We start from the raw sequence: 27,653 nt of genomic DNA, 5'->3' as shown, positions 1-27,653 counted from the left end.
ATAATAAAATAATAATAAGGCTATGTCTATACTGGCACTTCTTTTGTCAATCAGCTATGTGAAAAAAAAACCCATACCCCGACCAAAAGTTTCATAGACAGAAGCGCTGGTGTAGACAGTGCTATGTTTGAAAGGAGAGGCTCTCCCAGGCTATGTCTACACGGCCGGTTTTTGCCAGCAGAGTAGACAAAGCTCCACTGACATAGCTACTGCTATTTATTAGCAAAATGCAGGACAATGTAGCACTTTAAAGACTAACAAGATGGTTTATTAGATGATGAGCTTTCGTGGGCCAGACCCACTTCCTCAGATCAAATAGTGGAAGAAAATAGTCACAACCATATTTGTTAGGAGTGATTATGCTGAGGGGAGATCTCTCTCCTGCCAACACAGAGTAGCTACTTGGGACACCTTACAGTGGAACAGCTGTGCCACTGTAAAGTCAGCCGTGTAGATATAGCATTACTGACTTAATTTAAACTAAATTAAAGTGATTTAAACCAATATAAGAGTGTCCACACAGCCTTTTCCATTGGTTTAACTAAATGGATTTAAAATTACAGCTTTCATTAAATGGGAACAGCCTTCTTGTTTAGGCTTACTTCTCAGGACATTCTGTGCCCCAAAGTATTTTAATTCTAAACCAAAGTAATAAAAATTCTATGCACAATATTTTGTACATTGATCTATTCCCCCTATACCTAAGGAGCGATAGGTGTAGGAAGTGAAGTTGAGGGTGGAGTGTACAGAGTTTCCTATAGCCTCAGGAGAAATCTGGGGGATGGTCGGACACAGCTTGGGATGCCATGCTGGGGAAGAGGAGGTCCTGTCCTCCCTACTGGGAGGCACAGTATAACTGCTCTTGTAGCTTCCCTATCAGAGACATTTTCTAGGGAAAAGTAAAGAAATCTGCAGGGGACATAAATTCTGAGCATGTGTAGTTGCGCAGAAGTCCCACAAGAGTTAACTTAGGCAAGCCCTAAGTAGCATGCAGCCATACTGTTAAAAAACAGGAGTGTGCTTTCTGTATCTATCTTATGCTGTAAAAATTGTACGAACGGAGCAAGTATATGACTCTATGAGATTTCCTATCCCTGACCCTAGCTTTTAAGGGTAGGGCTAGCAAGAGGAAGGGTGTTTGACTACCAGTGTTCTGAAGCTGTTTTTTGCTTTTTATCATAAGGGTGAGAAAGCCTCCACTTGGGCTGCTGCTACTGCCAGACCAATTCTGAACTTGCAGTATGAGCAATATGATTTTACATAAATAAATTCTGGTGATGATGCTTCAAGAGGTAAGGTGCTTGGTTTTGTTTTCTTACACCCATTTTTATGTTTCTGCACTATTTTTTTCTTTGATCATGTTTTCCTCTAAAGATCCAGATATAGGTCCAAGAACAGGTTTGACAAGGTGATGTCCCCCATTCCATACCTCTAGCAGCAAGGCTCCAGGAGGTGTGTTTCAATCCTTGGGGAAAGAAGAGGTGATGACTGGGCACTGGAGCAGCATGTGAACATAAGATGATTTACTTGGGGATAGCAGAGGAAATGAGAGAGAAAGATTTGTACATGTGTGCCCTTTAATCGTCACTTTTGGGTTTCTTTGGTTTCAGAGCTCAGGAATGCAGGAGATGCTATTGATGCAGCACAGACTGCCATGGCAACATTCAGTACAGGAAGTCAATTTCGGGGGGAGGTGGATGTTTCAGTGTGCTTACTAACCATCTCTACCTGTTTTCTGCATGAACTGCCAGAGTCTAAAACAAAATATACAGAATGGGTATGATATTTTATCAAATGTTAAAATGAAACAGCTACCTGGGCGTAGTTCCTCAACTGCAGGGGCATGAATCAATGCCCAGGGAGCTTCACTGCATCTGCCCAACCCTAATGCACTGAGACCCCCTCGTGCCAAGATCCTGAAACAACTCTACGGAGAGCCCAGTGTGAAATAAATTGCTCTGGGAATCAAAATCCAGTAATCAGATATGTAGCCAGTAGCCTGGGTCACCTCAGTAGCAGTGTGCACTGTTGACAGGAGGTTTGTCAGCTAGCAGTTAAAAGTGGAACTCTATAGATGTGATCAATGTATATTTATCCAAGTCACAACCCCTTTTAGGGTTGAGTTCCATTGGATTTGCTCTTGTGGATACCACCTTCTCTCCCATAGAAATTCAGAACACTTTTGAGGACACTGGACTAACTCTTTTTTGATGGGTCTGGGTTTCCCTCATATAAGGCAGCAGGAGACATAATTTACAGCAATGTTTCTTAAAATTTTTAAGACCGAGGAATACCAAACAATTTTTTTATGAGGAACACCAAGGATTTTTTGTTGACCCCCCCCCCCCAAAAAAAAAGTCTGGGAGGGGATGGTCAGGGGAAGTTATTGAGGGGAAAAAAGGGCCAGGGGAAAGTTATTGAGAAAAAAAGTCGCCTGTCCCTTTAGGGCAGCCATTTTGAATTCTCTTGTTCTCCGCAGCATACCGGTGTGCCACGGAACACAGTTTAAGAAACACTGTAGCATTCTGAATCCAATGACATGGGAGCTATACTAAAACTGAATTATTCTGGGGGGGGAGGGGAGGAGGGTTGTGTGTAAATGATTCCCTCATCAGCCAAGATTCGTAGTTCTGAAGCAGTCTTATTTTGTAATTAATATAATCACGCACCCCTCAGAACACTGCATCTTGAATGGCTCGTGAAGAAAAAAAGTGCTGTTTCCTTCTGGTATAATGTTCTGATGTAGCTTTTGCATATAGGACATAGGGGAAGCTATCTTGCAGCTAAGCATTAACTCTGCAAACACACAAACCTATTCAGTTGTTGTACTAATGTTGGGACATCAACTAAAAGAGGTGCCTTCCCTAATAAGGGAGCATCATAAACCTTCACCTACTCTTGATATATTCTGTTCCCACTAACATGGATGGTGAATTGGGAATGGGAGTTTTGTACCATTTACATGAATTACAACTAGAAATTTAATGATAGGCTAGGGGAATCAAAACCAAAAAGCTAGTTTCCCTGGAAACAAAAACATTCTATTTGAGGGAAAACTGAAGTCATTCTGTTAGGCAAGCTGAAAAACAACAAGAAAACCAAGAGGCTTTTTAACATTCACTTATGCTTTCTAATGGGAAAGAGCACAGAACTGGTGTAAAGATCACCAAGGCCAACACTGACATCTTAAACAAACTTGATCAAAGGAGCAGTCTGGAATCCAAATCATGTGATTAGAGGAAACCACAACATGACTTGGAACTAATTCACCCTGCCCCACCTCACCCTTCAGAAAGTTGTTAATGCAATTTATAAAATGGGCAACCCAATCCAGGGTGTGAAGTTGTTGTGACATATTGTTTACGACTCAGTTACTGTATTCCTCAGGTGTGCGGGGACCATGATCATTTGCCCTGTTGGGTACAATTTCTCGCAAAATGTAAAAAAATAAAACATCACCCATCTAAGTGAATTAACAACGCAGAAAGAAAAGGTATCAGTTCATCTCAGGTGGACCCAAAAGGAAGGATATAAAGTTTCACGTTTACTCAAATCCCTATATTTACCAGCCTTGGAACAATTTCTGGCAGAGAACCTCTGCCATCATTAGGCAGGGACAAAGAACTGCTCAGACCATGGAAGAGTTTCCCCATCACGTACTGGGTGGGGGGCAAAACCAGGGGAATCTGGGATTTACCTTTAAACCTTAAATATTTACCAAACACACATACAAGCTAGACCCTTTAGAAACCATGGGAAAGGGAAAGGGAGCATTGAGAACACAGCACAAGGCAGGCAGCAGGAGCATCTGCTTTCAGATTCCCAAGAGAGAGGAGGAGGAGAAGAGAGAGGTTTCATACAATTAGATTATAAAGGAAACCACATGGCAGGAGAAATATATTCAGGTTTTTTTTTTCATTTTATTTTGGAGGTGGGGGGAGAACCCAAGAGTGAGTAAGGGGCTTCCAGAAAGATCCATTTCCTTTGCTTCACCATCAGGTCACCAAACTGTTGTTTTTATATTATAGTGTGAATACCAGGTGGTTTGTGCAGCTATACCCCACTCAGTAACACTTGTGCTTCCCATTTTCACACACAGTCGGAATAATTTTGACATTTTTTAAAAAACAATTATAATTGCTTTGGGTATAGCAGGATGCAAAATACCATTCTAGGGGTGTATTCTGGCTTCCATTCAGGCTGTTTCCCATCTCTGAAACAGCAAGCATCAGTTTTGCAAACAACTACTCATTGCTGTGAAGTTGACAAGCGGTAATAGCAAACTGGAGATTCAGAACATTGTGTCTCTGGGTTGTTTTGATTTTAAAAATATCTAATAAGAATCCAGAGCAAAATTTTGCAAATAACTCTTCAGCAAACATGGTTTTTGTTTAATTGAAAACAAGAAGCCTTGGGCTTAATGATCTTCTTGCATAGTTAATGTTCATAATCAGAATTCAAGGTTTCACAGAAAACCACCTATGTTAACATTGCTGAAATGGGAAAAACAGGTGTGGGTGTTTAATACAAGACTGGGGAAGGAGGTGGGGTTTGTATGGAGATGGAAACGTACATAGAACTGTAAAGCACAGATACTGTGGGGGAAAAGAGGTACAGTAAACTTCTGATAATCTGGCACCTTTAGGACCCAGGGGCTTCCTGGAATCAGCCGCTGATCTGTTTCAGCAGCGGCTGACTTGGGGACCCCTGGGGCAGAGCATCTGGGGTCCTGCCGGGTTGGTCCCGCAGCGCCGAGGGGCAGCGCTACGAGACCAACCCCGCAGCACCCCAGCTACTCTGCCCCAGGCGTCTGGATTCAGCCTGCCGGTGAAACTGACGCTGCTAGTCAGTTTCAGCAGCGGCTGAATCCCGACGCCTGGGGCAAAGCAGCTGGGGTGCTGCCGGGTTGGTCCCGTAGCGCCGCCCCTCGACGCTGCGGGACCAACCTGGCAGCACCCCAGCTGCTCTGACCTAGGGGTCCCCAAGTCAGCCGCTGCTGAAACAGATCAGCGGCTGATTCTAGGAAGCCCGGGGCAGATCAGCTCTGCCCCGGACTTCCTAGAATCAGCCGCTGATCTGTTTCAGCAGCGGCTGAATCGGGGACCCCTGGGGCAGAGCAGCTGGGGTCCTGCCGGGTTGGTCCTGAAGCACCGTCCTTTGGCGCTGCGGGACCAACCCGGCAGCACTCCAGCTGCTCTGCCGCAGGCGTCCCCAAGAGCAGCTGGGGTGCTGCCGGGTTGGTCCCGCAGCCCCGAGGGGCAGCGCTACGAGACCAACCCGGCAGCACCCCAGCTGCTCTGCTCCCGGCTTCCCCGATTCAACTGCTGGTCAGTTTCAGCAGCAGCTGAATGGGGGAAGCCTGTCTGGCTGCCCCAGCACTTCCGGGTTCCTGATGGTGCCGGACCATCAGGAGTCCCAGAGCACTGGATGCCGGACTAATGGAGTTTTACTGTATATAGTTCCACTGATTTTTGACAGGTCAGTTGTTTTTTTTAAATGGGATTACATTCAGAAAAGCAGGGATTTTACTAGAGGCTGTTCACAATGCCCAAGAGAAATGCCTAAAATCAAGGCTAATTCACAGACAGCTTTGGCCTATAAACATCAGACTGTGCAAAAGCAGAATAAATATTTACAGATTCAGTCATAGCTGAATGTTCCTGGTAAAAGCAAGTAGGATTTACTGTATCTATAAAGAGAAAGAAAACTTCCAAGCTAAACTATCTAGAAACCAATTTACCCATATTGGATTATAAAACACACAAAATAGGCAAAGGGTGTGTGTGCGCTGTCAGAAGTGGAGTGTGAATCTTGGTTCTTTTAGACAAAAAACAACCCCTTGCCTGGATTCCAAAGAATACATGGAGAGAGTAAGGAATTTTAAAAGGCAATTTAGGGAACACAGGCGAGAATTTGTAGAGAACCATGTATGTAAGTATATCGCTGAGGGAGAAGTGAGGCTGCATAGTGCTGTGAACTTCAAACCCAAGGGAAAAGGCAGGGATTTAAAAATATCAACTGCTTAGCTGGCTTGCATCTTAAAAATCTCATGTGAGAGGGGAAATTTTCATGTTTAATTGAGAATGGGAATTGTAGCACTGATTAAGTCAAGCATAGTATAGACATGCACTGTGCAAGCTTCCCCCACAGAGCTCTGCCAATGCACCTTGATCCTGACCTGCAACACTCCCTGCTATTCCAGTGCTGGACCTCCTGGGCAGAGAGAGAATCACATCAATTTGTCATTGTGATGATCTTGGTTATGAGATGAGACCCAACTGCCAGTTAGGACAAAGATCACTGAAATTCTCTACATATGACCTGAGCAGCAATTTGAAGCCTGGTCTCCAAAGAAGTGACCTTCCCTCCCTTTTAATGCATCTTAAAGGTGAAAATAGCTGCACCAATAGAAATTCAATAGGGATGGGTTCATACCGAGAGAAACTGAGGGTGCTTAATTTAAGCATCAGAAATCTCAATCAAGAAAGGCCAGTATTTCTCACAACAGCCTATTCAGTTTTTGAAGGCGAGGGAAAAATGCCTTGCACGTGTGAGATATTCCATTTATTTTCAATAAGCACTTTTCTATATAACAAAACTCATTTTATGGATCTCAATACACAACATAATGTCACCTTGTCTTTCCTTCCCCAGAGAGCACCACATTGCTCATGCAGTGAAAACTGTGGCTAAGAGGGCTCAAATGATTCCCTCCTTCTTCAGAGTCGGGGAACTTGGAATGCTTGGGAGCATTTGGATGTGCTGCCCAGAACTAACTATGCTCAGATACTGGAGTTACAGGGAGCAGGAAAAAGTCCCAGAAGGAGCTTCTCCCTCCCCTCCCCATTACACCAGTTCCTCCTGATCACTGTAGAGCACATTATTCCAGGCAATAAACTACTTCTTTCTCTGTGCAATCAAAACAAGAGAAACTGGATATAGAAACAGGACTTACCTTGGAGCCACGCTCATTAAAGATTATCTCTACATCAAGAATTTTTCCGAACTGCTGCAGAGACACAAGAGAAGAAAGATTTACTTCTTGCCAGCCACTTACCCTCTTTCTATTTTTGTTATCTTTACACGTGAAAAGAAGGGAGGTGGGAGTCCTTCCATTTTTGGCTCACAAGTGAGAGCACTAAATACCAGTGACAATCCCAGAGCTGTCCCAATTCTCTGGGGCTCTCAGACTCTCTCTCAATTATAGGCCCATTCGTTTATTTTTTTCTTCTCTCGGCGTACTTCTAAATCAGTTTTATGGTATTGTCTCCATTCACTTTTTCAACAATCTCCCTCCTCCTCCATTCTACTGTTTCCCTTCGGACTAGTGACACCTCCCAAATTTAGTCACATCATTCCCTCTGCTTCCTGAAAGGGCTGTAGCAAAGAGAAAATGAATTGTAACCCTGCTTCTCTGAAGAGAAAATCATATAGGACTCCTATTTTTGGGAATCATCTCCCCTGCATAAGACAGATAGGAACTGCCCGAAACTCTCAGGAATTTTCAGGACTGGCAACCTTAAAAATGTTCAATAGTCTTGAGTAAAACTGTAGAACAGTGGCAGGCAGCATGTGGCCCATCGGAGTTTAGTATGTGGCCCATGAGACATTTTGTTTTGTGTTATCCACGCATAGGGTCGCCAGATTCTGCTGGTTTCTGTCCACCTGGTTTTTTTCCTACTGGTATTACTAAAGTGACATGCATGCAAAGCAGGAGCACATGAAATAACACATTGACTGCTCCCTCTGCATCCAATCAAAGTGCTGCTAAGTTTCAATCAGTATACCTAGCAAATTCTAGGTATGCAAACACAATTAGCAAAACTACCCTGTCGTGAGAGACCGCCTTGATTATGACAATCTTGCAGCCCACTGAGATGAAGGATGACCATTCATGGGGCCCACTCACTAGCCTAGTTTGCCCTTTGTGGCTGTAGGAAATGAGTTTGGTGAGAACATTTAAAAAAAATATTAAATCATGTTTTTTACACGTCCGCCCATCCTCAAGGTGTGAGTGTGAGACAATCAGTGTTGTTAACTCAAATGATTAACCGGATTTTTGCCCCTAAGGCTGGAGCGATCTCCTGAGGGCTTACCCGAGAGCAGGGCAGTGTACAAACTCATAGGGAGAGATTGTTTCTGCCCTGAAGATCTTGCTCATCTAGTACAAATAGTAACTGCGACGTGGGAGTTGGAAATAGGATGCACCAAACTACATTTTTTACACATACTCACTGATGACTTCCAGATGAAAGGCACTGCAGTGCCTAAGCAATGCCCAAAGGCATCCAGCCCTCCAGAAATAATATTGTTACACTTCTACAATGAGACTTGCTTTCTGAAAAGTGTATTACATCAAGATCTGACCCTCCTAAGAACATAAAAAGGCTGGGTCCTCCACTGTATGGATACAGGCAACATCTCCTGCACAGTGCTCTCAAACACACACTTCAGTAAAAGTGCTCTCCCAATCTCATCCATTTAGGGACAGGGCAGTTCAAATCAACCAAAATATAAACACCAAAAATGTAATAAAACAAACATTACTACAATATCCAAACTCAATTTTGAATATAACATTTTGCCATATTAGTAATTTTAACAAGTACAGTTATTCCAGGGTCTTTACACTACATATAGTATTACATTCAAAAATTCTCCTAAATAAAACATGCTACATTAAAAAACACCAAAAAGTTACTGCTGCAAAATCACTCACTCAAGTTAGGAAATGATGTAACTAAGATTGCATCTTGTAACTTTAACTCAGCCCCCTTGTGCATGTGCATTATGATAGCATGATGTGACCTTACTGTTTTTACCACAGGACCCTTGTTCAGAATGGTAGTTAATGAGGCACCTGTCATTTGTTAATGAGGACCCATCTCATTTGTTGCAAAAACTGGAAGGTGCCAAGTGAATTTTCTAGGTACTCAATTTCAGAGACCTGGGGCAAGATTTGCAGAAGTGTTGAGAACTCATGACAGCAAGTGAAGGTGACTGAAGCTATTCTTTGAACATATGAAGTGATGTTATCCTTAAAAATCAGACCTTAGGTATCTCGACTTGTGCCCAAGAAATTAGCGGATATTTCTGACAATTTTAGGCCTCTTTCTTTGCTGCAGTTTCCCATTTGTAAAATGGGGATGATAATACAACTTCACTTTTCAAAGGTGTCGTGAAGATAAGTTCATTAATGTTTTTTACACTTGGATAGGATAGTGAATTCACTATAGGCATGGGCATGAGGAAATTAATTTTTCATTCAGTGAAAAGTTTCAATATGTATTACATAAGGCACTGGGCTACACACTGAAGGAGAAAAATAAAGAGATATATTTAATGAAGTTCCCCATTCATTGGGAAAAGCCCACCATTTTGTGCACTGATTAAGGTACGGTGTATTCAAAGTAATTAATTAGCAAGCAATACCCCCAATCGAAACAGGGTTCGGAGTCTACTTGAGCAAACATTGCAGCACTGCTCTTCTGACATTAGTGTCACAATGATTGCATAACGGTCTTTAAAAGAATGCATGGACAGGTCCAATATGGGCAAGTCATTGAGGAATGTTGTGACATTGCTTGGGCTGCCGTCAAATACGCCTGTATCAGTTAATGAGGGGAAGGTGACATTATTCTGTATGTGGTCTTGATGCAAGATGTTTATCCATCTAGAGATGGTCTGCACAGTGACCACTTGTCCCCTTATGCAGTCCATATGACAAGAAACATGGCAAGGCAAAGCAAAAAACTGTTCTATCTTGTTCATATAGAAGGCTAACGAGAGTCAAACATCTAGTGTATGGAGGCACTGCTCTTCTGGGAAGGAACACAGCTTAGGGAAAAACACAGGCAAATACACCACCCGGTTCAAGTGAAACAGACACCACCTTGGATACAAACTCTGGGTATAGTCAAATCGTAACCTTGTCCCTGGCTGTCAATGTCCTCAATTCACACACTCTCCTGGCAGAGGCAATGCCTATCAAGCATGCATTTTTTTACGAAAGGCGGGACAATGGATAGGAAGTGAGGGGCTTGAATAGAGACTACATAAGATCTGCTAAAAATGTGTTCAGGTTCCACAAGGGTCCCTTAATTTCCAGTATATGCTAGCACTTTACAATGAGATGTTCTAGAAGCTGAATCTGACAGGAAATTCTTAGGTCCCTAGCTTTCACTAACAACAGTGGTTTGGAAAGGGTTAAATGATTTTCACAGACCACGTGACATCACTAAGGTTCATTTCTATAGCAGTCTGGAACATTAGCTGATGCTACCTGCCTGGGGGGAGAGCTGACCTCTGGGCTGCCATTCTATCCTTGAGGGATTTCTTCCTCACCGTCACATTCACTCCTTTCTCCACTTCAGTGCTGTCTACCCAATTTCACCCTTTGCACAGTATTTTTGGATAACCACTCGAGGCAAAGGCTTTGAGTCTCTCAGAGATGATGTTGAGGAGATCAGATCTGACATACAAAAGGGGGAGAGAGGAAAAGGAAGCTTGCAGCCACCCACAGCCGAAAACTCAAACAACCTTGAGTCCCCCTGCAGGAGACAGAAGGATTGTTTCAATATGAGTCACCAAAGGAAAAGCCTCCTGCTTCCTGCGAAGGGTGGGAGTGAGGGGGGGTGCTAAGAAAGCCCCACATTACTGCTCCAGGCTGTGGATGTGTTAAAAGAAGCAGCACTGACAGGGGGAAAGGGAGCAGAGTCATTGATTGTTTCTCTGGTAAAGCCACAGTATGCAAAAAATGGCATGTAACTGAATTTGTGCTCAAAAGATAAATATAGTTCTGACAGACCACTCCTGGAAAGTTCATACCTCTCTCACTGGACTTACAGATATTCTGAGCACATTGGCACAGAGTTACTAGTCACAATTCTCCCCTGAAATCCATGCTAATGAGCCAGCTCTCCAGTTGAAGTTACTGTTGATTTAAGTCAAGTAACTTTAAAGCACAAACATCACTTGGTGGAGAATGAAAATTAAGTAAACCATTTACTTTTCCGCCATGTAACATAACATGACAATCCTTGGACAGGAAATCTGCACTGCAAGTATCTGGCAGTTACAATGTGCTTTGTGGAAGAAAGCTTTGAGATAGAAGTATAGTAGTTCAATATGTCTCAGTTTCCTCTTTAGTAAAATGCAGATGATATTGTTAGGTGCTCAGGCATAACTGTGATGAGCCTGAACAGGTGACTCAGAGGACAGAGGCTCCTGAACTCCCAGGGCTGTGTGTCTCACACCAGAAATAAACCCAGGTCATCTGCACAGCAGGAAATTATGTTGCAATCTACTGCATTAACTGCCAGGAACTCAAACCTAGGTCTCTCACCAGTGCGTACTCCCATCCTGGTGCAATAAAAACAGGACTTGATCCCTGACCAGAATCAGAGAAAAGAAAGGCTGGAAGGGAACTTGAGAAGTCATCAGTCCACTTCCTGCGCTGCGGCAGGACCAAGAAAACCTAGCCCATCTCTGAAAGTAGGTATGTTAAATTTAGATGAATTAACTAATCGAATAGTTGATGGGATTTCCATCAACTATTTGATTAGTCTCTAAGGGCGCCTCTGCCTTTGAACTATAGCAAGAGCCTTACTGGGCTCTTGCTACAGTTCAAAAATGGAAGCCCCGCAGGGAGCACGGGGCCAGCGGGGACTTTTAAGCCAGTTCCCGCTAGCACTGGTTCCTCTCCCCCTCTTGCTGCTTCTCTTTGATCGAGGCAGCAGAGGGTGGGGGACAAGCGACTAGTCATCACTAGTTGACTAGTCATCACTAGTTGACTATCCAATAAGGTTATGCCTATCAGATAGTCGACTAGTCACTTATATCCCTACCTGAAAGTTTGTCCAACTTGTTTTTAAAAATATAGTGATTGGGGTTCCACACGCTCCCTTGTAAGCTTGTTCCAGAATGTTTGTCCTTCTAGCTCGATAGTTTTTTCTAATATCTAACCTAAATTTCTCTAGCTGAAGATTAAGCTCATTACCTTGTCCTGTGATCACAGTCCTCTTTCTACAGCCTTTAACATAATTGAAGACAGTTATCAGGTCCTGCCCCAGTCTTCTTTTCTCAAGATTAAACATGCTCAGTTATTTTAGCTTTTCCTCTCAGGTTAGGTTTTCTAACCCTTTCATCATTTTTGTTGCTATTCTCCAGACTCTGTCCAATTTGTCACCATCTTTCCTAAATTGGGGCACCCATAACTGGGCACAGTTCTTCAGCTGCGGCCTTACCAATGCAGAACGGAGCCAGAGAATCACCTCCTATGTGTCATACAAAATATTCCTGGAAAGAAACCTCAGAATGACACTGGCATTTTTCACAGGTGTAACACATTGTTGATTAGTTCAATTTGTGATCTACTGTAACTCGCAAATCCTTTTCAGCAATGCTATAATCTAGCCAGTTAGCCCCAACTTTGTACTTGTGCATTTGACTATTCTTTCCTAAATGAAATAATTTAACCTTGCCTTTTTTCAATTTCATCTTGTTGAATTTTGACCAATTCTTCAAATTGCCATGATCATTTTGAATTCTTATCCTCTCTTCCAAAGTGCTTGCAACCCCACCCAGCTTGGTGTTATCTGCAAATTTTATGAGCAAACACTCCATGCCATTTTCCAAACCATTAATTAAATATTAATGAGTACCTGACTCAGGATTGACCCCTCAGAGTAGGGATGTTAAATACTGATTAATTGAATAGTGGATTAACCTCATGAATTCTTATCAAATTACACTTGACTATTCTATAGTCCCCGGGGGTGAGGCTGGCCCCACTCCTGAGGAGTTACCCACCACTCCACGCTACTGCCTCTGATACAGAAGCAGCAGCACGGGGTAGCAGCAACCCCTGTTTGGGCAGGATCTGAGCTCCTGAATCCAGCGCAAGTCTGAACTGAGCCAAGCTGCCTGCCTGTCCGGCTCCTAATACACTTTAAATCCAGAGCTGCAGCAGAGGTAGGACCCGAACCCGGCGCAAGCCAGGATTGAATCGGGCTGCTGGTCAGCTTGCTAAAAAATTTACTGGCAGAGGGAGGGGGGAATGCATTAACTATAGCATTCACTTATAACCTTTTGCTTATTGGTTAATTGACTACACTATTACATCTCTACCTGAGACACCCCATTAGATAAGTCTTCCCAGTTTCACAGCAAACCATGGATTACTACTAAGTATGGTCTTTCAACCATGGCTGTTCAAGCTCAGGGAGGAAGAAGCAGAGATGGAGCATGAATTAGCAGATTCACGGTGCTCTGAAAATGCTGGGGGAAAGGAGGAGGAATAGGAAGTCTGAGGCTCCAATGCCTGAGAAGTGCATGGGAAATGGGGGGAAAACAGCAATGTGTGGGCCACAGGTGGAACCCCAGTGAGCTGCAGGCCACAGGTTACTCACCACTGTCATTCACGTGGTCCACTGAGACTAGTCTTGCTTGCCTTTCACTGGTCAAAGAACTAAGTGCAAGACCAGAAGACTAAAGGTGTAACAGGTCAACCAAAGATATAGTCATCCTTTAGTTGAACTCCCCAGGCTCATATGGAGAACCACTGCCTCTTAACCATATAGGCACTTTGATGGGGGGCTTTCTACTAGTGAGAAAAATTTGCTCGATCATCTCCGAACATGCTTCCTCCTCATCATCTAGCCATCCACAGCATGAGATGAGATGCTGTGCTGGAAGCAAAACCTGATCACAATACTGAGTCAGGAGATCAAGATGAAGAGGCAAGTATATGGGAGGCCATAACAATAATGCGAGGCTGCTGGAGAACCAACTTTGTCTTGGCCATGTTGGAGCAATAAAAATAAGCCTGGCATAATCCAATTTCAGCTTAAGAATGACCTGTAGGATGACTGGAATTGAAGGAAAACCATACGGGGAGTGACAGTTCCCAGTTCAAGCAAAAAGGTCACAGAACTGGAACAGAAACCTCTTCAGGAGCAAAACAACTGATATTTCTTGCATTTTGTGGCAAACTGATTGATAGTTGGGATGCCCCAAAATGCAAAGACTGACCACAAAACTCTGGGCTTTGGGGACCATTTGTGATTCATGGAGAAATTTCTGTAGAGATGATCTGCCATGTGATTTTGAATCAGGGTAATGTTTTCACTGATGCAAAGCTACTGGAGCCTGATTACCTCTTGATACAGGACATTGGCGCATGCTCCTCCACATCTGTTCACATAATACACTGTGGTGATATTATTGGTAAGAAAATGCACTGCAAAGTCCCTGATGTGATCTTGAAAGACCCAACTGCAATGGTAGATGGCACGAAGCTCCAGGACATTGGTATGCAGAGAACTTCCTTTTCTGACCACAGTCTTTGAACTTTCAGTGACTCCAGATGTGCTCTCCAGTCTATTAAGGAGGCATCAATGACAAGAAGCATCAATGACAAGAGGAAAAAGAGGAATGAATGCCTTGACACACACTGTCCTGAACCATACACCACTGTGAAGAGTCCAGAATTGGCAGTGGAAGTTGAACCAGTCTATCCAAAGGTTGACAGTTTGGATGTTACACCAACTTCAGCAACATCTAAAAAGGGTGAAGGCACAACAGGGCATACTGAGCTACCTATGTGCATGCATCATGAGACCTAGAAACCTCAGGCAGATGCAAGCTGTGGTTGAGGTTCAGATTGCAGTTCCAGACACAGACAGTGAACCCAGTGAAACCAGTGAAACCAGTAGTCGGTAGTAAGAGTCTCAAACTCAGAGTCTAGCAGGATCCCAAAGAATTCAGTTCTTGTCTGAACCAATGTTGACTTCCTGTTTAGGATAGAGGCCTAGATGATCAAGTAAGCACAGCATAAACTGAAGGTGAGAGGATTTCATCTCTGGACTTGCCTCTCTGTACCAAATTGTGCAGATAGAAAAAGCTATAAATTCCCCTTTTCATGAGGTACAGTCACCATAAATCATGCATTTGGTAAAAACCTGGGAAGCTGGTGAAAGGAAGCAGGGCGTACTATGATAGTGTTTGTATACCATGACAAACCTAAGAAATGCCTGTGGTTTAGAAGAATTACTATATAGAAATAAACATTCTGAAGTTCTAGGGAAGCAAACCAGTTGTGATTTAACACAGGAAGAATGGTTGCTAGGGTGATCATACAGAATCTCACATATCTGACATTCTATCAGACAACAAAGGGGAGGACAACTCCAATCTGGATCTCAAAGAGTCCCAAATATTCTGCAGTGAAACCAGAGAAGCCAGAGCCAATGGGGTGGAGAAACATAGGGGCTGCATACATGCTGAAGAAGAATGGGGAAATCAGCATCACAGTATTGAGAGACTCCCCTACTTGGTACTGGGAGAGGCACCAGTCTCAAGGCTCTGGATGGTACCAAACTGGACAATGAGACCTCCTAAAGTGCAATGACAGTGCCAAAAGGCATACCGGCATTAAAGGGGTCCCTGATACTAGTGCAGCATCAGCCTCAACTCCACAGTTTGGGACACAGGGGGTGTGTCTAGACTACCTGTGCCACGAGGCATACCTGTGCCGATCAAGAAAGGCTTCTTTGTCGGCGCGTCGCGTCCAGACTGCCCCGATCTGCCGACAAACAGTTGATCGGCAGAGCCGGGCAGCCATTTAAATTTAAATGAAGCCGCGATTATTTTAATCGCGCTTCATTTCCCTCTGCCGATCTGGCTAATCTACATGCCTCCGTCGACGGAGGCATGTAGTTTAGACGTACCCAGGCAGTGGTGTTGAGGCGCTAATGAACCCAATTGCTCTGCAATGCAGCCAGATGGTGCCAAAGATATAATGGAGGATAAAGTGGTAGATGCTATGGCACTGGAAAACTCCTGAAGTAATGGAGAGTCAGGAACTGAGTGCCAAAGCAAGTCTGACACTGATGTCACCAATGTGGAGACAAACACAGGTGCCAATATTACCAGTATGGCCTTAACAGACACCCCAGGGTACGAATCAACAGGAAAGTCTTGCGCTGATCTCAGTGTAGTACCAGGGATCGGCTCCATCCCACATGTTGGAAAGAGTTCAGTGCTGGTCAGCACTCTGAGAAGAGGAGGAAGAGCCTCCTTGAGTGCTAGTGTGCTTCCAATTAATCTTATGAGATATCTGAGAGAAGAAACAGGTGACCCAGGAGCGGATGGGGTAAACAGAACCACTTTCTTGCCTATGCACGTTTACTTCATTTGCTCCTGGGTCGCCTATTTCTTGTCTAACATCTGGAGCCCAATGTGGGACATTGGCACAGGATGCTGCAGGTTCAATGAGACCACGCTGCTCCAAGATTTCTTTGGCAGTGGAAAGGTCCTGTACAGCAGCCCAAGAGATAAGATATTGTCTGACCACAGGAGAGGTCCCCCCGCCCTCGAATCTCACTGAGGTTTGGAGCTGACCAGCATCCAAGCTATCGCTTACCCAGCCACTCGGACATTGTGTTCAATATCCAAGATAAACATGAGTAGACAATAAAGCGGTTCCGTTTACTCCATCTGCTCCTGGGTCGCCTGTTTCTTCTCTAACAATATCTTCCTTGCTGCACTAAAGAAGGAATAATGACTCCTCTTTCTCTTGGGGGAATAACCAGAATCCAAATGTGGAGCAGCATCACTTGCTGGTCATGAAAGCAACTACCAATAAGACAAGGGATCTCAATCGGCCTCTTGGTCTTCTTCAGAAGGTGCTGCTTTGCACATAATATCTCTTTCATCCTAATCCTTTTTATGAATGACTTACAGATGGAGTACCATTCCTCAATGTGTACCTCAACTAGATACAAAAGCACCTCCCGTGGAGATCACTATTAAGGAGGGCCCTCCCACATGATGGACAATGTTTGAATTCTGGTGAAGGCAACACACAGGGAAGCCCACTACTTAAATACTTTAATAGCACTAAATTTAACCTACGGGACTACTAACTACTATGCAAAGGAAAATCTTTCAGATAAATGACACTGAAAATAGAAGAGAACACACTATACAGGGCTCTGGCTCTAGCCCTGGGTGAGGGGAAGGAACTGAGGTAGGTTGGGGCAGTACCATCATTATATAGCCAGGAGAGAGAGTAGGGCGATAAGATACGAGCATCACTCCTACAGATACCATCCATAGGCAAAGTTCTCCAGCATCAGCGCACTGAGCATGCACACGCCTACATGGAATTCACAGACACATCTACTCAAAGAACCATCCTATTAGCCTTCAAGTGCTCACAAATGGATTGTTTAATAAGTATCTTTCCAGGTATCCAAGGTTGGATGATAGGCCTATAAGACCTTTCTTCTTCTTTGTTCCCTTTTTAAAGAAAGGTACTAAATTTGCCCTTCTCCAGTCTTTTGGGACTTCACCTGTCCTTCATGAGTTCTCAAAGACAACTGTTAACAGTTCCAAGATTACTTCATCTGGTTCTGTAAGTACCTTAGGATCAATTTCAGCACGGACCTTCCAACTTGAATGCATGTAACTTATATAAATAGTCTTTAACCTATTCTTTCCCCATTTTAGGTAGCATTTTTTCCTCCTTTCCCCTTATTAATATTAATTGTTTTGAGTTTCTGGTCATCATTAACCCTTTTAGTGAAGACTGAAGCAAACTAGGCATTAATACTTTCTTGATGTCATCAGTTATTAGCATTCCTTCTCCACTAAATAGTGGGCCTACACTTTCCTTTGCCTTTTTCTTGCTCTTAATGCATCCATAGAAATTTATATTTCTCCTTAGAAAGTTGTCCATATTTCCACTTTTTGCAGGATTCCTTTTTAATTTTCAGGTCACTAAAACTCCTGATGGAGCCATGCTGACCTCTTACTATTCTTGCCATTTTTCTTTCACATTGGGACAGTTTGCTGATGCAAATAAGGTATGGTTTCACAGAACGCCTGCTTCATTCACCGAATGTTTAAGCTGTACAATGACTGAAGCAAGAATGAATAGTAGGCCATGGTGCAGTTAGAAATTATTTAACACATACATTTAGAGAAACACTACAAAGTTGCATGAACAACCTTAATTTTGTATTTCCTGACTTGAGTTCTTTACTCTGCAGACTTACCAGTACACAAAGTTTTGTTTTATTAAATGGAATTCCCTAGATTATGTTAAAAGAAAAACAAAACACGATGCTACGAGGAACTATTTGCAGACAAAATTAATACACTGTCTGCCACATAGGGTGAGCAGTCAGCAAGCCAAAGGTTCCTGTTGATTATGTATATACACTTCACCTGAAGCATAGCTCTTACAAACCTTGTATCAACATTTGAATTCTTGTGCGTCCACAGGGGACTAGTTCCTGGTCATACATATGAAGACAGCCTCTGCCCCAAAGAGCACTATGTACTGTACTTGTAATGAAATAGAGTCTGTTGTTCCTTAAAAACTTCAGTAACTTACCCCAAACATCTGTCGGAGATCTGGGTCCCGGAAGCGGAAGGGAATGTTAGAGACATGAAGCCGCTTTGGAGTGGACTTGCTCTCCGTATTCTCACTGCTTTGTGTCTGTGTCTGCTGTCCGTCTGTCTGTGCCCCTCCTTCTGTCTGCTGAAATCAAAGAGTGACAAAGGGAGGAATGAAGAGAAATCATACAAATTCCAACCAACCCTTATCAGATTGTCTCTGTCAAGGTATTTATACTACACTTGTAACTGTGCTACAGTAATTGGAAAAAAAATGCAGCAAACAATTGATCTTTTGTTCTCTCTCTCCTTTCCATGAGCAAATAGTAAGAGGATCATAGTCTTCATTCTGGCCCCCCTTCCCCAATATAATCTTTTAGCTTAGTAAGTTTTTCTCTTCTTTTCTTTTTTTTAAAATAGTTTCTCCTCTTTCCCTTGGCTTTTCTTCCCTCTTGTTACCAAAGGAAAGCTACAGTGAAGAGGTGGGTCTTCTTTTTTGTCCTAATGCTGTAAAGTAATAATATCATTCTAATCTCTTATGGCAGCGTGTTCATGCAACGATCAAAATCCTATGACTGAGGTGCAACTTTCTAATAGACTGATGTTGGTAGTGCATCCCCAGGCAAAACTGCATTTTTTCTGCTGCGTTCCATTCTCACAGGTACTGCCTCCAAATAGGACCTGCACTAAACTGGTCACAAGCAATGGCTATGTATTCTTATGTTTAATTTATTTTATAGCTAATTGAAAATCTCCTCCAAGAAATTAAACAAGTATCCATTTTTAGGTCCTACAAAAGACTTGAAGAACTACACCCCTTTCTGGCTTTGCAGCCAAAATATATGTGCTGCCCCTAACCCTGTTTTGCATCATAGATGATGTGGAGGCACAAATGAAGATGTCTTGGTAGGAGGCTTTGACATTGAAATTGAAAGAGCCAGGTTTATTTAATCTCCAATTGAATCTCTCTTCCAGGAGATTCCTCAAACTGTGTCATGACTTTGTTAACCCCAGCATGGGGGAACCCACCCCTTACTCTGAAACCTGAAAAATGCACTCATGGACTCATGACTGCCAGCAGTAGAATGGTGAAATTGATAATAATCTGATCAGTTTTATTGCTGTGTCCCTTTCCAACAGCTGTGATTGGTATGCCAGGATAATCTCTAGAGTGCCTATTCACCCCTTCTTTTGTCATCTGTCTCAGATGAAGATTTAATTCTTTGGCTGGATGTCTAGTAAATTTCTTAAACCCTGCTTCATTGTCTCACATGGTGAGGGCTTACTGCTCTCTTTCATTCACAGCAATAGTGACAAGTTATTGTGTGGGAAATCAAAGGGCTAACAAAGATTTTTTTCAGCCTATTTTAGGCTTGCAAGGACATATCCAGGGTCTAACAGTTTAAAAACAATCATGTGTTTTGATTCTGCTGGACTTTATATTTTGTCTACCAAATGTGCAGAGAAATACTCCCAGGAGACTTAAGCAAAGACTTGATTCCTCCACCACTGACTGGATTTACCTGGAGTGTGCTACACATTATGCAGCAAGGATTTGGGAGCCTCCAAGGATATGTCTACACTAGGAATGTCAACGTGTAATCGACTATACAATTAACCAATAAGCTTAGATTTATCAGTTAATCTTGTTGACTACACTCATTCCCCCACCCTTGCTGCTTCACAGTGCTGCCTGCTCACACTCTGCACTGCTGTCAATCAGAGACAGCAGTGGAGGGGTTGGGGGGTAGGGGAGGCAGCTCCGCCTCCCGCAGAGCAGCCTCTGTCCATGGCAAGCTTTGTTCCACCATGGACAGAGGCTGGTCCCCAGCAGCAATCCCTGTCCGCAGGGTGTCTGAGTGCTCCACAGACAGGCAAGGTGGAGCAGCCTCTGTCCCCAGGGAGCGTGGGCCTCCTGCACACAGGGGCTGCTCCTAGGCAGCTTGTCTGTGCAGGGAGCTGGTTTTAAACTGTCTCCCCTCATGGACCGGCTCCTGCCTGCCATCCCATGCTGCTGCCTCTGATACAGCAGGACAGGGTGGTAGGGGGCTCCCAGAGAGCTGAGCCGGATACACTGGCTACCGCCTTAGCCTCCAGGGACTATAAAAAATAGTCGAGTAACCGATAAAAAGAAGTGCGGTTACTTGGCTATTCAATTACCCGATAGCTAACATCCATAGTCTACACCAGTGTTACCCAAATGGTGTTCCGTGGAACCCTGGGGTTCCGCGAAGTGAAAATAAGGGTTCTGCGAGAAAATGCCACTACAATAACATTTTATGATTAAAATTTTTTTTCTACACATTAAATGTGATTTTTTTTAAATATGTGCAATTAAACTAAATGTTGATCTCATGACCTTAGTTAGCATTTGTTTATTATTATCCTTACTTATTTGTGGTCTACTTTTTCTGCTCCATATATAAGACTGTTCCACAAAATTCTTTTCGAGTTTAAAAGGATTCTGTTGCCAAATAAAATTGGGAAACACTGGTCTACATAGCAAAGAAAAACCCATGGCTGGCCTGTGCCAGCCAACTTGGGCTCAAGATAGGGGCTCTTTCACTGCATTGTAGACTTCTAGGGTGGGCATGGATCCCCAGGCTCTAAGACCATGTGGTTGTCTGGCCAGTTGAGTGTGGCTAGTTCGCAATAGAAGTAGCTATTATAGTGGCTACTGCTTCAAAACTGGTCAGACACCATGACTCTAGAAGCCTGAAAGGTGGGAGGGTCCTAGAGCTTATGCCCAGGAACCTACACAGTAACACCCCCGCAGCGCCAAAGCTGGTACAGGCCACCCATGGGTTTTTCTTTGCTCTACAAAGTCCCCAAAACCTGAAAAGAAGTGTCTCTCCACTGCTATTCAACACGGGCAGCAATATCACTGAAATTCACTCCACCACAAGTCTCTCTCTTTGACATACATTTGAATTATATAAGACTAACAATAGCATGTTAATAGCGAGCACTGTGGCCTCGGCATGCCGATCAAAGCAATGGCAGCTTTCCATTTTGCTTCACTTAGGCAATGCAGGCAGTACAAATGAGTTCGATCTATTGGTATAGACTAGCACTGAGGGGGGCAGCGGAATGGCATGGGAATGCAAGCATCTCTATTCACGAGTTGCCATAAAGAAGACAGCATAGCAATATGAGCCTCACACACACTGGACAAAGTACACCATTTCCAATCATCCACAATTTACCCATCCCCAAATATCAGCCACAGAACATCCTGACAGATACCATATCTAAAATGTACCACTTCCAGAGGCTTTTCCCTTCCCTTACTCCGTGACAAAATGCATCTCCAAACACATATGTGGTGCACTCTAGGGGAAAAATCAATGAAGCCAGCTTGTGATTAAATCACACCATGCTATCTGGCAGTTTTATTTTTATGACTCATCAGAGCCCTCTGGTCCCCAGGGCAAATCTGTCCAAGGCAAAGGACAGAACACATGGCAGCTCATCCATCACCAGTGCAAACAGTGCCCAGTAATTAGTACTCCAAAACAACCCCCAGAAATCATTAACTTCCCCAGCATTACTGAGTTTTGAAGGGATTCTCTCTTCAGCCAGGTTTTAGGCATGTCTGGGGGTCCCACCAATGCAAATTTCCTAACTTTGAGCTTCTTACAAGAGATGGTAAATGTTGCAAGTAGACACACACAATGTTCCCTCTAATTTTTTCCATCCATGTGCAGAGTAAATTTTATTATGCGCGCCACCGGTAGAAACATATGCTGTTGGCTATGGGTGCTCTTTTAATCAGCTGCATGGTATCTGAATCCCTTCTGGGAGGCAGGCCAAAGGCTCAGCTTATAGGGAACACTGGACACATACACCATGTGATAGGCAGATACCCTCTGTCCATCCCTTCCAAGCATGAAAGGGTAGACTCTCTAAAGTGAGGTATGTCAGCACAAGTTTAAGGACTCTGAACAACTTCTGATGTAATCTGCCAAAGAATAGGTCTGTTGGAAACCAGGCATGGAAACCAGGAGGCTGTGAAGTAGTGGACATGAGGAGAATATAAACATTCTTAGATGCAGGAACTCATATCTTACTAAACCTGTACTGCGTCATACAGCAACCTATTCAAAAATCCCTCAACAGGTGTGTCTGCATATGGCAGGATGCTGCTGCCATATAAGAGATAATATTTCACAACACATTAGCTTTGTATAGTGAGATAAGGCTTCAAACAGGGGAGACAAGAGGTCTTCTGTCAAACCTTAACTTGACTATGATGAGACTCTCTAAGTTCAGAGACAGGTAACACTAAAGGGCACATTCTTCTACATGAAATCAATAGTTTCCTGCTAATGTCAGATACGTTCTCTCTGAAAGTTATAAATTGCACAGGCAAGGGAATGTGCTCATCAGACTAATGAGTCTTTTCCAGTTCTAATATCTGTGGCCTTAAAGTGAGGTTCACTCTTTCAACCAGCATGAAATTGGCTTGATACATTTGTCTATTGCCATATATTCAGTTGCCAATACAAATGGAAGAAATTATTTTCTAAGGTCTCGGTCTTGTTTTATTGGTCATTGCTTGACTTAATTCATCAGGAGATAAAAGCAAAAGGCCTAAGATTTCTTCAGAGGCAGCATTTCATGGAGACTGGTGGGAAAAATTACCCTGAGTCACATAATTAAAAAAAACCCACATGCTTCACAAACCAAATTTCTCCTCCCCACACCACCTTTCATTCTGGCCTGACAGCAATATCTGGCCCCAAACTACACCAGTCTGTTCTGAAACAGCCAGTGAACATGCAATTCTACAGAATGCTCACTCAAATTAGGATCTCAGTTCAGATTTTCGAGAAGCAGCGGATCTATACTGCTTGAGCCAACAATGAATATTTATCTGCCTGGGTGTGTAGACATAGGGGGAGTAGACAAAGGGAGACTGACAACAGCAAAGATCAACCAGCACAGAACTAAAAATACAAAGTACAATTTGTTTCTCTCTCTCTCACATTTGCTTCTTCAGAACTGGAAGTTATCTACTATATATTTAAGAGTGTTTGTCTGTGTGTGTGTGCTTGTTCAAGAACTCTTCCTAAATGGTAAGAGCTAGGACCACGAAATTTGATATACAGTTTCCTCTTATCATAACTTAACACAACATAAGAGCTTGGCTCTTCCAGGAAAATAGGATGTACCTGGAATGGGATTTTTTCCCTCATAAAACCAAACAAAAAAGAGAATCACCAAACTAAGAACAGTCCCCAAAAATGACAATCAAGCGAATGGTCAAAGAGGGGTCAGAGCAGGCTCAGGGAGAGCAAAGGCTCAGAGCAGGTATGCAGAGGGCCACTTTTGCCTGCACACAGCAGCTCTGTTCTGAGCCAGCAGGGCGGGGGGAGGGGGGGCTGTGCCTCCCCATAGCCATGGCAGCTCTGTGCTAGGACTATGGAGCAGGTGCCTCACTCCTCCCAGCCATGGCAGCTCTGTGCTAGGACTATGGAGCGGGTGCCTCACTCCTCCCAGCCATGGCAGCTTCATGCTGGGGCCAAGGGAAGGGACACCCTCTCCCTACATCTAGCCACATCTCCTCTATGCTTAGTCCAGAGGAGGGGGCACTTCTTCCTTCCCCCCAGCAATGGCACCCAACCCAGAGCTGCCCCAGCTGGGCGACAGATAGTCCTTCGGTGACTTCCACCCAGTCTAACTTGGAACTGCCCCAGCCATGGGGAAATTTACCCCTCCACCGGCTGGAGGTGCAACAGCCATGCAGAGATGCTTCTCAATTGGCCCCAAGCTGGCGTGGTGAGAGAAGGCTAAGGTAAGTCCTCTCTCCCCAGGTCAGCCTGCATACCGAATCCCGAATCCCCAGCCCCACCCCAGAGCAATCATTTAAATAAAGCATGTACATTTTCATTTTATTTAAGAAAAATAAATTGAGTTAAGGACCTGAAAACGCCGGATAAATGTAGTAAGTTATACACTGCATCCTTCAGATGCAAGTTATGGAAAATATAAAAGTTTGGAAATAGGAGGTCTAGTATCTTTGAAGCCCAAGAACAAGGGCAGGCTATGGGTAGCATTTATTTACAAAACACACAGAAAAATGTAAACTATTATTGCCTGTATTCAGAGCAGAACTGGATTGCTTAATGAGCTTTGGAGTTGAACTATAGCATTTTTTGACTCCACTAGTTATAGTCTGACCCCAGAACAGGAAAATGGTGAGCTTTCAGAACGATATCGAGGCAGTGACTGAAATTCACTGCTATCTGATGGTTATGTGCCTATCGAAATGTAAGGTTCTTGCCGAGTTTTTAGGAGGGCAGAGGAGTCTCAATCCAGCTTCTAACAGGTAAATGTTCATATCATGAAAGCATAACAGACCCCAACAGATCCACTATAAAGCAGTTAGATCATGGGTTCCCAAACTGGGGGGTGTACCCCTCGGGGGGGGAGGGGGTGGGCGTGAAGAAATTCCAGGGGTGGCGCGAAGCATCCCGGCTCCTCCTCCCCCATTAAGTTTTGCTGGCCTGGTCAGTTCTTTTCTTTTTTTCGCTCAACAAGTTTTGCTGCTATTTTTTGGGGGAAGAGGGGACATGAGGGTTTTTCAAAAATCAAAAAAGGGGGGGGCGTGATGCCAAAAGTTTGGGAACCACTGAGTTAGATAGAGGTGCAGGTTAATTACTTCAAGGCTCATGAACACTGAACCCACCATCCTTCAGTCCTACAAGTTGTTCCTACAAGTTGTTACGTCTGAAGTACACTATGACCAGTGACTGTGGGAACTTGCATTGTCATTGCTTCCGCTGTATCTGTTCTGGACACTGAGGACTTCAAATGCAAGTCATCACTTTTCAACTGCACTAAATTTCATTTTTAAAATTTACAAATTAATTTCCATTTGTATTAATTACCTTAAAAATATGGAGTCTGAATTACAGAGATGGCAACATGGATGTCTAAATGCAACTCACGACATTCTAGGCTAGCAGTTCTCAAACTGTGTGTCATGACCCTATTTTAATGGGATCACCAGGGCTAGTGTTACACTTGCTGGGGTATAGGAGTGCATCTGAAGCTGAAGTCCTGAATCCCACCACTCAAAGCCAGGGGGCTTCAGCCCTGAGTGGCAGGGCTCAGGTTATAGGCCCCCACCTGGGACTGAAGCCCTTGTGTTTTGACTTTGTTCTCCCCACCTCTTCCTCTCCCTGTCAGACTATGGGGATCAGGCTTTGGCCCCCTATCCTGGTATCGTGTAGTAATTTTTGTTATCACAAGAGGATCGTGGTGCAATGAAGTTTGCGAACCCCTACTCAAGGCATACAGAAAGAAAGCAATTATTTTGAGGAATTCTGTGGCCTGTGTTACACAGGAGGTCAGAAAGGGTCCTTTCTTGCTTTGGAGCCTCTGAATGTATTAAATGTTCTTCTATGCAATGCAGTGTACACACAGGATTCTTTTGATGGCCACCAAGCCAGAGCCATCATAAAAGTCTCTTTGGAGCAAATGCATCTTTTATCAAATACAGAAGCTTTGGCACACAAGTCAGAGAACGTGGTGGTGAACAGTGTCCTGCTTATTCATTAAACAATAAGTGCTGAAAACTGAACTAAGCTGCTTCATGGTCAGACCATGCTCTCAAGTTTCAAATTTTATATTTAGCTGCTTCAAGACAGTGGTTTCCATACCGTGGACCATGAACCTCAGTGGTCCACAGAGAACTGGTCGGCCACCCAGTGATGGCTCCTCCACCAGTTAAACTGCATTAAGAGAAAACTAAAAGTAAGTGTTACGTATTTTCTTAATATTAAATTTCCTAAATATACAATTGCTGTAGTTACCACAGGGATCTTATATTATCCATGAGAGGGGAGGTAATCTATGCAACAGCAAATTGGAGAGAAGAAATCCATGGGACACTCCTTTTGTTAAAAGGCGGTTCATGCTATTAAAAAAAAGTTTGGGAACCCCTATCCTAGGAAAACCTTGCCCATTCAAAAACCTATGTTTTGATGCAAATAATATACCCAGAAATCTGAAAGTCTAGTTCTTCTCTCACCATTCAGTTTGACTGGAATATGTGGACCTCACTGCGAATGTGATTCCTCATTCTCCAAGAAAAAAGTACATCAGTATTCCTTTGGAGTATGCACTGCATTTACTAAATGTGTTAAAGTGACAGTATGCCAGAGATTTATCTGAGACACTGATCTCCGCAATTAGATTTTATATTGTACTAGTTCATGACACAATGTGAAAAGCAAGCTCTCAACACCTGCCATGTATTAGGGTGCATCAGGAACTTTAATCTCAAGCAATTTATGTATGTCTATTTCTAGTGTTAAAAGTATATATGTACTTATAACACTAGACACAGATCCATACACACACACACACACACACACACACACAGAGCTTCTTCCATCTATTCAACTGGCTTCTTTCATCAGTTTTATTCACCTTATAGGGAAATGTTGTTTTCTACTCTCAGGAAAGCCATTTTAGTTCACTAGATGGTTAATCATTCCTCTAAATAAGTCTCTCCACCTTGGACTGTCTCAGATTGACTGTCCTCAGGCTGTTTTATGTCTACCTCTGTAAACTGATAAAAACTCAAGAGTCATAGCACTGATGGAAAACTGAGATGCAGAGTATCAGTCAGGGAAACAGACTCTTCTGCTGCAGGTTGTTTTGTTAAGCCAAGTTTGAACTGATGTCCCTGTCAATTTTTGATCCAGCTCTATCAACTGTGCTTTGGGCATAGTGTAGGAAAAAAGGCCAGATGTTTTGGAAACAGACTCATAACTCCAAGTTCCAGGCAGGAAACAGCCAAGCACATACCCTGACCAAGAAATGTGGACCTTGCCAGAAAATAATTGATTAGCTCTTATGTAGAGGAATGTCCAGTAGAGTAGACCTTGACTCATGAAGGTTTTTTTTAATTTGTAACTAGAGCTGACATTTGAACTCGGGACTCCAGACTGTGTTAATTAACTCACTGTGTCACTGTCAGCCCCCCTTACCTCAGCTTGCCTGGCTTGTGTGCCGGAGTCTGACTAGCACTAGCTCTTAAGAGAAGAAACTGGTCCCAACGCGTGAAGGATGAACTCCTTACATTGCTACACAGGTTTGTTATCAGTTAGATGTACCCCACTCCAAAACCAATCCAAAAGTGACACACTGTCTTCTCTGTGTCATTTCTGCAACAACCCCCACCTCTGCCAGGCTGAAAAGCAGGAATTTTAAGTTCTTCCTCCCGCCCCCACTTTGCT

At 43.4% G+C, this 27,653-nt stretch overlaps 1 protein-coding gene across 19 annotated transcripts in view; it reads right to left on the bottom strand.

The window, feature by feature from the left end:
• RBFOX2 (RNA binding fox-1 homolog 2) overlaps positions 1-27,653 on the bottom strand; it is a 273,572-nt gene that overhangs the window by 36,405 nt on the left and 209,514 nt on the right. For 14 of the 19 annotated variants that reach the window (XR_012906290.1, XM_075937907.1, XM_075937917.1 and 11 more), the window contains 2 exons: positions 18,401-18,547; positions 6,956-7,009 (listed from right to left, as the gene is read on the bottom strand). Coding sequence is in view for 18 of the 19 variants with exons in the window: in XM_075937907.1 (XP_075794022.1) it covers positions 6,956-7,009; positions 18,401-18,547 (201 nt within the window). In the remaining variant the exon portion in view is untranslated. The remainder of the gene's footprint in view (positions 1-6,955; positions 7,010-18,400; positions 18,548-27,653) is intronic. The other 5 variants (XM_075937889.1, XM_075937892.1, XM_075937897.1 and 2 more) reach the window with 1 other exon arrangement.

Source organism: Pelodiscus sinensis, chromosome 1, assembly GCF_049634645.1.
Source record: "Pelodiscus sinensis isolate JC-2024 chromosome 1, ASM4963464v1, whole genome shotgun sequence".
In the NCBI taxonomy this organism is placed as follows: Eukaryota; Metazoa; Chordata; order Testudines; family Trionychidae; genus Pelodiscus; species Pelodiscus sinensis.
The sequence above is the reverse complement of the archived record's forward strand: the minus strand, read 5'-3'. Positions and strand labels throughout refer to the sequence as shown.